At 51.1% G+C, this 11,330-nt stretch overlaps 1 protein-coding gene across 1 annotated transcript; it reads right to left on the bottom strand.

The window, feature by feature from the left end:
- Positions 1-2,155: 2,155 nt before the first annotated feature.
- Positions 2,156-9,924, bottom strand: LOC102249172 (fatty acid-binding protein 9). Its single transcript, XM_005878193.2, has 4 exons — positions 9,686-9,924; positions 4,005-4,177; positions 2,731-2,832; positions 2,156-2,337 (listed from the first exon to the last, which is right to left on the bottom strand). Exons 1-4 carry the CDS (start codon positions 9,807-9,809, stop codon positions 2,287-2,289), a joined length of 450 nt encoding a protein of 149 aa, XP_005878255.2. The 5' UTR covers positions 9,810-9,924; the 3' UTR covers positions 2,156-2,286.
- Positions 9,925-11,330: the final 1,406 nt, after the last annotated feature.

Here is an 11,330-nt window from a genome sequence, read left to right as displayed (position 1 = left end):
CTCAGGGAAAAATCCCTACCTGGGGAAACAACCTTTCTCGGAGAGGTGACCTTGGTTAAAACACATGGCGCTTAAGGAGAGCAAACATATTAAGAACAATATGCTATATATGTCAGGTCCCTTGAAACATGTGCTGTGCAGATGTTTCTTTCCTGCAGCGACTGTGTCAAGCAGCAAGGATGGACCGGCTCCCAGCAGGGTAAGACAATAATTGTTTTTAAATGTTCTTCTATAACAGCAATTTTCAACCGATGTGCCACAGGAATTTTTAAAACAGACAATACCTGACGATTTAGTCAGGGGCACTGACCTCTTTTCCCTTAGCTTGTCAAATTAAAAAATGACAACAGCCAATACAACAATAGCCTTTCGGTGTGAATAAATCAAAATTATACCTATTTTTTTGTCAGATCAGCAAAAAATATAATTAGTGTGCTGTAGAATTTTAGCAATTAGTTTATGTGTGCCACGAGATGAAAAGGGCTGAATTCAAACACAGTGTCTAATGTCCATGTTCTATTTTGTTATCTACCTATTTGCTTGTCTATCCCTCCATCCATCCACCCATCCATCCCTCCCTCATCCATCCCTCCCTCCATCCATCCACCCATCCATCCCTCCCTCATCCATCCCTCCCTCCATCCATCCACCCATCCATCCCTCCCTCATCCATCCCTCCCTCCATCCATCCACCCATCCATCCCTCCCTCATCCATCCCTCCCTCCATCCATCCACCCATCCATCCCTCCCTCATCCATCCCTCCCTCCATCCATCCACCCATCCATCCCTCCCTCATCCATCCCTCCCTCCATCCATCCACCCATCCATCCCTCCCTCATCCATCCCTCCCTCCATCCATCCACCCATCCATCCCTCCCTCATCCATCCCTCCCTCCATCCATCCACCCATCCATCCCTCCCTCATCCATCCCTCCCTCCATCCATCCACCCATCCATCCCTCCCTCATCCATCCCTCCCTCCATCCATCCACCCATCCATCCCTCCCTCATCCATCCCTCCCTCCATCCATCCACCCATCCATCCCTCCCTCATCCATCCCTCCCTCCATCCATCCACCCATCCATCCCTCCCTCATCCATCCCTCCCTCCATCCATCCACCCATCCATCCCTCCCTCATCCATCCCTCCCTCCATCCATCCACCCATCCATCCCTCCCTCATCCATCCCTCCCTCCATCCATCCACCCATCCATCCCTCCCTCATCCATCCCTCCCTCCATCCATCCACCCATCCATCCCTCCCTCATCCATCCCTCCCTCCATCCATCCACCCATCCATCCCTCCCTCATCCATCCCTCCCTCCATCCATCCACCCATCCATCCCTCCCTCATCCATCCCTCCCTCCATCCATCCACCCATCCATCCCTCCCTCATCCATCCCTCCCTCCATCCATCCACCCATCCATCCCTCCCTCATCCATCCCTCCCTCCATCCATCCACCCATCCATCCCTCCCTCATCCATCCCTCCCTCCATCCATCCACCCATCCATCCCTCCCTCATCCATCCCTCCCTCCATCCATCCACCCATCCATCCCTCCCTCATCCATCCCTCCCTCCATCCATCCACCCATCCATCCCTCCCTCATCCATCCCTCCCTCCATCCATCCACCCATCCATCCCTCCCTCATCCATCCCTCCCTCCATCCATCCACCCATCCATCCCTCCCTCATCCATCCCTCCCTCCATCCATCCACCCATCCATCCCTCCCTCATCCATCCCTCCCTCCATCCATCCACCCATCCATCCCTCCCTCATCCATCCCTCCCTCATCCCTCCCTCCCTCCATCCATCCATCCCTCCCTCCATCCATCCCTCCCTCCAGCCTAACCACTTTAAGGAGGTCCAACCTTCTAAGGCAAAAATAAAAGGCCAGCGATGTTAGTTCTCAGCATCTGTGCTGCCCAAGGCAGGTTGCAATGATGATAATGTTCCCCCCTTTGAAGCCATGTGAATCTCCACAAAGCACCACTTGACAGATACTTTAACGGTGGGTCATGCAGGCCCTGGGGGGCAGGTGGCAGAGGACAAAGAGGGCGCTGGTGCTCCTACAATCGCACCACAGGCCAGGAGCTTCCTGCCCCACCGGTTTATCACAATGTCCCAAACTCAGTATGACTCAGCTCTGAAACTGCACCTAATCTGATGCTTTATTGAGCGTTTCTACTAAGCAATTTTTAAAATCACTGGCCCTGAGGCAGATCTTCACCCCCGTGTTTTCTTGGTGAGTGGGTTTTCACAGATGTGGCGGCTTTCTTCATTCCTTTCTGAAGACTCGCCTGCTGACAACATTATTCATGGTGTGTTTCTGAAAGCAAAGAGGAGTCTGTTGAGTTGGTAGCTGACCGGTTAAGCCCCTGTGGCCCTACTCCCCAGTCCCGAGAGTCGGGTGCAGATGGAGAAGCTGAGCCCCTCGGGAGGCCTGCTTCAAGTAGGAGCATCTAAAGCAGTGGTTCTCAACCTTCCTAATGCTGAGACTCTTTAATACATTTCCTCATGCTGTGGTGACCCCCAATTTCATTGTTACAAATTGAACATAATTAAAGCATAGTGATTAATCACAAAAACAATATGTAATTATAGATGTGTTTTCCGATGGTCTTAGGCGACCCCTGTGAAAGGGTCGTTCGACCCCCAAAGGGGTCGCGACCCACAGGTTGAGAACCGCTGATCTAAAGAGTCCCATTCGGAGGAAACTCACCGCCACCATTTTCCCGTCTACGATTTGTCTTTTGACTGTTGTCTCCTTGCCAAGCCATTTTTGGACATGGACCAACGAGTCGCCGTCTAACCTTATGATGCTCTATGAATGCATAAAGGAATCAGTTAGAAACAGCAATTCCCTACACTCTAACCGACACAAGATGACACTTTAATTTCTATTTTGAAATTTTTCCTCCCAAATCCTCACCTCAGTTCTTGTTATAATTTAATACTGTCAACTAGAGAAGTCTCCAGGGATTATTCAATTAGCTCCCTCCTCCACCAGGCAGGCGGTACCCAAACGGTTTGTGGAGAATTGTTTTCCTCTATGTGCTTTTAAAATTTTTATTTTTTATTTATATTTTTTTGTTAATTCTCACCTGAGGATATGTCTAAGAGAGTGGAAGGGAGAGAAGGAGGGAGGGATAGAGGCAGAAAGAGAGAGAGAGAGAACCATCCATGTGAGAGAGACACATGGATTGGTTGCCTCTCACATGTGCCCAGACCAAGGATTTATCCAGTTTATTAAAGCACTCACCACGTTTTACCCATTATGTACTAATATGACAAGTATTTTTCATCATAATTAATAATATTCATATAAGTACTGATATGCCTGCATATGATGCCCAGTGCTAAAATAAATTACTATTTTTTTCCTTTTCTTTAAATTTTCTAAAATTTTACATATATCTCCTTTTTCTCTGCTTGACCGCCCCCTCCTCAAACCCCTCCATTGCCACCCCGGGCAAGCCCCCACTGCCCCAGTGTCTGTGTCCATTGGTTATGCTAATATGCATGCATACAAGTCCTTTGGTTGCTCTCTAACCCCCCCACCGACAGCAAAGAGAGATCAGGAAAAAAGTGAAAGCAGGTTAGTTTTGGCCCTGTCAACCATCAGAATCATTTGCAAAAGATTGACTTTGGCCCTAGGTGGTTTGGATCAGTGGATAGAGCATCGGTCTGTGGGCTGAAAGGTCCCAGGTTCGATTCTGGTCAAGGGCACATGCCCAGGTTGCGGGCTTGATCCCCAGTGGGGGGCGTGCAGGAGGCAGCCAATCAATGATTCTCTCTCATCGTTGATGTTTCTATCTCTCTCTCCTTCTCCCTTCCTCTCTGATTAAAAATATAATTTAAAAAATATTGACTTTGGAGATGTGCAACATTAATGGGCACCACAGGGTCATCAATCAGATTAGATATGAATGAACCTCACCCAACCACCTTCTAGGTTTTTCCTGATTGGAAAGACCAGGACGATTTGGTTCTTACCTTCACTTTCCGGCCGTCCGCTGTGGTTTCGTCAAACTCTTCCCCCAGCTTGAAGGAGATCTCGAAGTTCTTGAAAGAGGTCTCTGTCCTGAGGCTCACCTTGTCCCCATGGGCGCTGATGCAGATCCTGGGCTTCTCCAGGGCGGCCAGGTGCCGGATGGTGCCGGGCACGCCTGCGGGGCAGACACAGCAGCGGCCCTTCTTAAGCCGGTTAGGAGGAAGTGCCAACAGTCATCTTGGCAGCAACGAACTAGTAAAAAGAGTGCGGGCTCCCACGGAAGTTGCGGGAGCTGGGCGGCGATTTCTCCCATTTCTCCCATTCTCTCTAGGCCTGCCCTGCAGGCTGGATGGAGCCAGACCCACCCGCCCACCTGGAGCCTGTCTGGGAATTACCGGGTCGTTTTGCAGAGCCAGCTTCACTTCCTGAGCCTGTGCTTCGTCTAAAACAGTATTTGACGGGGCCTCCGAGGGGATCAGATGCGGGGTGGGGTGTTGTGACCCTCATTTCAGAGAGGAGGACACGGTGTCCCCGAGAGGTCGGGAGGCTCATGCTAGGTGACGTGTCTGGTGAGTAGCAGAGCAAAACTTAAACGCAGGTTTTCTAATTGTTCAAGGACTTTAGAGAAGCAGACTCAGCCGAAGCCGCTGCCGCAGCCCCCGTGCCCCAGCAGGAGGAGGCCAGGGACAAAGGTGACCGGCAGCCTGCAGGACCACCCAGCTTTCTGGGCTCACCCCCATGGCCAATGGAGAGCCTGGTGACTCCAAGTCGGCCCCAAACTGGGACCCACCCCCGTGTCCACCATCAGTAGAATGGACAACTAGGCTGCGTGCGTGCATGCAATGGGAGATGACACTGCACTGAAAACGAGCGAACCCCTGCTCCCGGCCACTGGACGGATCTCACACGTGATGTTGAGTGAAAGGAGCTGACACAAAAGGACGCGCTTTCTTCGAGAGGTGCCCGGGGCCAAGGGACTGAGGATTCCGCTACGGCCGGTCTCCCCCTCCTCCCCGGCAGAGGCCCCGTCTGGGGAGGCTGAGGCCCAGGTCTGGCCCGTGGTCGTGGTGGGAGGTCAGTGCTGACCCTCCCTTTCCCGGGCCTGACCTAGGGAGACCCCCAGGGGAGGCTTTCGCAGAGAACAGAGACATCCTCGAGGCTCAAAAGCTGGCCGCTTGTCTTCTTGATGAACCCCGGGTCATGAAGACAAATCTAACCGCCCTGTCTGCCGACACTTTGCCCCAAAAGGCCCCTGTTGGTGGGAGGACCTCTGTGCCTTCTGCCACCCAGGCGGCAGCATTGCCCCTCTGTGACACTGTGCCTTCGCGCCACCTGGAGGCAGCCCTGGGGACCTAGCGGCCATGCATTTCCCGGTAGCCCTGGGACAGCTGCTGTGAGGCCGTTCCACCCACCGCCCTCAGTCCGCAGCACCCACCCCATCCACCACCTCCCCATTTGGGGTCCAGAGCTGTGTCTCATCACTGGGTGAGGTGGGCACTCTTTCTGCTGATCCGGCCTCCAGAGCCTCGCCTTCAGGCCCCATCTCTGCTCCCTCGGCTGCCTCCTGGGTCCTCCCCCCCTCGCCTATGACTGCCGAGCAGGAGAAGGACTGGGTGCGGTCACTGGGTGCTGTCTCGGGCGTCTGTCCAGCAGCACCGGTGCTGCCCTCAATCCTGAGCCTGGAGCAGTTTCCCCCAGCCCTTTGGCTGCTTGTCTCAAGTCCCTCCATGTGTGAGCCCTTCCCCTACCCTCACCCCCCATGTTGGCAGCTGCCCTGAGGAACTCCCAGGTTTCTGGCCTGGGGTCAAGTTTGGATGACGGGGCAGCGTCCCTTCCTGACTCCCTGCTCTTCGATCCCGTCGTTTCGCCGTCAGTAGCACGGCCCCCACCGCTGCGGCCTGTGATCGCCGGGGCATGTCTGCGGCTCCCCCACTGCAGTGCTGCTGCCAAAACCAGTGAGGCTCTTGGTGCCTCTCGGCTCTCCCCACCCCAACAAGGGAGCACTGGCAACTTCCCGCGAGACTGCCTCCCTGGCCCCCCATTCTTCTGGTGTTGCTTTTTCTGGGTTTGACCCTGGCCCATGAGGTGTGCGCTAAACCCTCTGGTGGGCCTACCCTCTTCCTCCACAGCTGTGTTCCTTAGACCACGTCCCTGGGAGGCCACGGGCCTTCCGTGGAATTCTGTGATCTCCACCTGGACAGTCCTGCACCCTCTCCCCACTTCCGTCCCTGTGTCACTGGCACTGGTTGTTTTCTGTGAAAACCGCAGTGAGCAGACTCAGTCTCGAACTGGCCCTGAGGACATGGGTCAGGAGTTGTGTGGGCAAGAGGAGGGTGAGAGCTGTTGGAGAACTGAAAATGAATTTTAACATTTCTTATCTACACTAATAAAAGAGAAACATGGTAATTAGCGTACGACCACTACCCTTCCCATTGGCTAATCAGCATATCCTTATGCAAATTAACTGTCAGCCAAGATGGCGGCCGGCAGCCAGGCAGCTGGAAGCGAACATGAGGCTTCCTTGCTTCAGTGACTGCAGACTCCAACGTTCCCCGCCTCACTTGCCGGCCTCTGAGTTGCAACTCTAAGCAACTATGTACTATGTTGCAAATGTAGTAGCTAAACAAAACCCCAGAAACCAGCTTTCAGCCTGCCGGGATCTCAGAGCTGAAGTTATACATTGTTTCGATTATAGAACGGCAAACAAACCAGATACAAAGCCTCAGAGCTAGAGCCAGAGCTAAAGCTGGCCCAGAATAAAATAAAAAAAGAGAAAAAAAAGGAGCGGTTGGGAGCTTCAGTCAACAACCGCCAGCCTGAAAGCAGCCCTCAGCCCCTCACCCAGACTGGCCAGGCACCCCAGTGGGGACCCCCACCCTGAAGGGGGTGTGACCAGCTGCAAACAGCCATCATCCCCTCATCCAGGCTGGCCAGGCACCCCAGTGGGGACCCCCACCCTGAAGGGGGTGTGACCAGCGGCAAACAGCAATCATCCCCTCATCCAGGCTGGCCAGGCACCCCAGTGGGGACCCCCACCCTGAAGGGGGTGTGACCAGCGGCAAACAGCAATCATCCCCTCATCCAGGCTGGCCAGGCACCCCAGTGGGGACCCCCACCCTGAAGGGGGTGTGACCAGCGGCAAACAGCAATCATCCCCTCATCCAGGCTGGCCAGGCACCCCAGTGGGGACCCCCACCCTGAAGGGTGTGTGACCAGCTGCAAACAGCCATCATCCCCTCATCCAGGCTGGCCAGGCACCCCAGTGGGGACCCCCACCCTGAAGGGTGTGTGACCAGCTGCAAACAGCCATCATCCCCTCATCCAGGCTGGCCAGGCACCCCAGTGGGGACCCCCACCCTGAAGGGTGTGTGACCAGCTGCAAACAGCCATCATCCCCTCATCCAGGCTGGCCAGGCACCCCAGTGGGGACCCCCACCCTGAAGGGGGTGTGACCAGCTGCAAACAGCCATCATCCCCTCATCCAGGCTGGCCAGGCACCCCAGTGGGGACCCCCACCCTGAAGGGGGTGTGACCAGCTGCAAACAGCCATCATCCCCTCATCCAGGCTGGCCAGGCACCCCAGTGGGGACCCCCACCCTGAAGGGGGTGTGACCAGCTGCAAACAGCCATCATCCCCTCATCCAGGCTGGCCAGGCACCCCAGTGGGGACCCCCACCCTGAAGGGGGTGTGACCAGCTGCAAACAGCCATCATCCCCTCATCCAGGCTGGCCAGGCACCCCAGTGGGGACCCCCACCCTGAAGGGGGTGTGACCAGCTGCAAACAGCCATCATCCCCTCATCCAGGCTGGCCAGGCACCCCAGTGGGGACCCCCACCCTGAAGGGGGTGTGACCAGCAATTTTTGTGCACCGGGCCTCTAGTATTAGTAATAAATGCAGTGGAAACAACAAAAAAAGAATTTTAATACACTACTTTTTCTTTAAAATATCAAGAAACTGGAGGCCTGAAATTCGTGCAAGGGGCTCGGCCCCCGCCATGGCCGTGGCCCAGGCCACTGCAGCTTCATCTGGAAGGACGTCCAACGATGCACGAAATTCGTGCAAGGGGCTCGGCCCCCACCATGGCCGCGGCCCAGGCCACTGCAGCTTCATCTGGAAGGTCGTCTGGAAGGACGTCCCGTCTAATTAGCATAATGCGCTTTTATTATTATAGATACAAATTTCAAAGCACCTACACTGTACTAAAAGAACATGACCTAAAGTCCAAGGTCCTGTCTCAGTGCAGGTTCAGTCCCATCTGGCCGAGGGAAGAGGAGGTGGCAAACCAGACCAATTGGCTGAGAAGCTGGCCCTGCTGTTCAGGTTAGGACTGTCCATCATCATACATGACCCTGCAGGAGGCGGCAAAGAGCTGACGCCACACCCAGTGTTGATATCAAACTCATTTCACATTCAGACTGTGGGAGGACAAGACTGGTCAGACTGCCGGGAGCAGTGCCGGCCCTGGTCAGAGGAGGGCAGGGTGAGTGGTTAAAGCCGGGCTCCAGCACACAGCCTGGGCTCATTATCTCAGTAGTCAAATGCACACAAGTATGGGCCTTACCTCACAGGTGTGTGGGAGATGAAGTGGGAGGGCTTGGATGCTAAGTGGCACATAGTAGGTGCTCGGCTGTACGCTCTCTTGCCTCTGCCTAAGCCCAGCTCCCAATCAGCACAAATGCTACTCTTGCCAGAAGCCCCCAGTTTCTTAGATGCCCCAAAATGTAAACACAAAGCAGATGAGTCTATGAATCCATGAAGAGATAGGGAAACATGTTTCTTATTAGTCCCTGAGAAGTTAATACTGATCATGCGAGAGAAACAAAGATTACATTATGAACACATTGACTTCTTACGATGCATTGATTATTTCAGCCAACTTTTAAAAATTAGGTTAAAAAGTTCTTGATTTTTATACACAGTTTGTTATTTCAAGGGAGGTTTCTCTTAATTATTTAAAATTACTAAATTAAATAGTAAATAATTACTGTTCTTCTAGCATTAGTAAAGAATAGTTTAGTTGCTACAGACCCGAGCCACTTTATAGATGTTTATGCAACGTGGATAAGAGTGCAACAGTGGGTAGAGTTTACACTTCTGAAAAGTAGCCAATGGTGAGACATTTAATGAGAAAAAATGTTCCATTTTCCCAATAAAAAAATTTGAAATTCTTCAAAATAATATTTTGAAAATATCTTCCACAGGTATCAGAACTCTAAAAATTAACCAACTGAAAACTTTGTTGTTATTGCTCTTTTGAAGTTATAACTTAAAGCAAACCTTGAAACAAATTTAGTTGATAAATTTAATTATAGATAGTTATTAGTGTCCATACATTTGAAGCTGGGAAAAGCTATTTGATGAAATGATCAAGCTAAAGAGAAACTTTATCAAGGGGTTATTTCCAAAATATTTTGAAATATTTTCATAAAGAATATATGGACTTAAATATATGGATGATGACTAGAAGGAAATATAGGTGAGTCTTGTAGTCCCAAAAGAGACAATTATTACTAATAATAGAAAAAGCAGAAGTAGCTACATAAACTTGGTTAATCTCATGTGAACATACCTTAGGACCACAAACGAAAGAGAGAACTGTAAGAACACGCATGGTGAAGTACAATCCCAGCCCCATCACAAGAGCATGGCCAGTTTCCAAACCTTGCACTGGTATTTCTCACCCAGTTGTTCCAAGTATTCCTCGAAGTTCTCACTGGATTCCAGTTTCCAAGTTCCCAAGAAGGGCTCGACCATGATGGAGAGCTTGCTGAGAAGAGTCACCCACAACCAGAAGCCAAGAAACATGGGCAATCCAGTGCTCCCCACATCTTCATTTACAAGGCACCTTCGTCATGTGACTTCTGAAGTGGCCAATGGGCAGCAGCAAGACCAGAGAGTCTGGGCACTGGCGCGGACTCATTTTATCTACCTCCAAATTAAAGTGCAGAAAATTAACATGTCAGTTGAATTTAGACCAACAATTATAGCTTCTAGCAAAGAGATTTATACGCCAGGGTCACCTGATATATATAGCTTGAGAACTGGAAACAATTTTCAATAGAGATCAGCCTTTTGAATGCATGCCTAGTCAACTCCGAAGGAATCTCCTGGCACTGTCTAAGGAACACCTGGCTGAGGTGTTTTCCCACCTGATACAAGGACATCCTTGCTTGGCTGCACCTGAGGTGTTTTTTGTTTGCACGCTGCCTGAGAACTCTCTTCATTAAAATAATATCTGCCGCTCCCTTCTTTGAGGGTTGATGAACCGATAGTAGTTAATGTAACTGAAATATCTACACTTGCTTGGAGTGAGGTGTGGGCTATTATTAATATTATCATTGTTCTTCATCAAGAGTAATTGTTGACTGGAAGGAAAAGTAACAATTATCATTGATTAGTGTTCTGTGATTTAAGCTCAGAAAGGGAAGTAGAGCTAATGTTCGGAAAATTCATTTTTTTAGGCTTACAAAGTAAGCTCGGTGTTAAAATATACCACTTGAAATTGTGAGGGAAAGTTTTTCAGAGAAATACAGTGGGGCCTTGACTTACGAGTGTCCCGACTAACGAGTTTTTCAAGATACGAGCTGTCTCTCGGCCGATTTTTTGCTTTGAGTTGCGAGCTAAAATTTGGGTTATGAGCCAGCTTCAGATACCCCACTGCTAGTTGGCGCAGTGAACACCACAACATCAGCCCAGCATCACGAGTCTCACTCATTCACTTTAAGATTTGACATACGAGTAATTTGAGTTACGAGCTCCGTCACGGAACGAATTAAACTTGTAAGTCAAGGCCCCACTGTACAGTATTTGGATACATGCATTCTGAAGACAAAGGAGCAAGTGATTTAAATCTTTATGCAGTGTGTCTGAAAGCATCTTCTGTAACCCAAATAATGGAAGTGGACCTGTGGGTATCTACACTAATAAAAGATAAACATGCAAATTGACTGTACATTTGCTATGCCTTAAGCCACGCCCACCAGCCAATCAGAGCGACTATATGCAAATTAACCCTACCAAGATGGCGGCCAGCAGCCATGGAGCTGGAGCAAGTAGAAGGCTTTCTTGCCCCAGTGATGGAGGAAGCCAAGCTTCCCACCTGCTGCAGCCGGCTCTGAGTTCCACTCAAGGCAACAAAGTTTCAATTATAGAAGATAAATAAACCCCAGATACCTGCTTTCAGCAGGCCGTGGCCACGGAACTGGAGCGAGCAGGAGGCTTGGGTTTTCCCTGGTGATGGAGGAAGCCAAGCTTCCCGCCTGCCACGGCCAGCTCTGAGCTCCACTCAAGGCTACAAAGTTTCAATTATAGAAGGTAAATAAATCC

This window comes from Myotis brandtii, unplaced genomic scaffold, assembly GCF_000412655.1.
Source record: "Myotis brandtii unplaced genomic scaffold, ASM41265v1 scaffold55, whole genome shotgun sequence".
NCBI lineage: Eukaryota > Metazoa > Chordata > Mammalia > Chiroptera > Vespertilionidae > Myotis > Myotis brandtii.
Note: the sequence above shows the minus strand (reverse complement) of the source record. Positions and strands in the feature narration are given on the sequence as shown.

What these genes read in the sequence shown, in the direction of transcription:
- LOC102249172 (XM_005878193.2), bottom strand. Translation starts at nt 9,809, where the DNA reads ATGTTTCTTGGCTTCTGGTTGTGGGTGACTCTTCTCAGCAAGCTCTCC. An exon ending in GGAATACTTGGAACAACTGG is followed by an intron (nt 4,178 to 9,685) that starts GTGAGAAATACC and finishes TCTGCCCCGCAG; the next exon opens with GCGTGCCCGGCACCATCCGG. An exon ending in TAGACGGGAAAATGGTGGCG is followed by an intron (nt 2,338 to 2,730) that starts GTGAGTTTCCTC and finishes CTTTGCTTTCAG; the next exon opens with AAACACACCATGAATAATGT.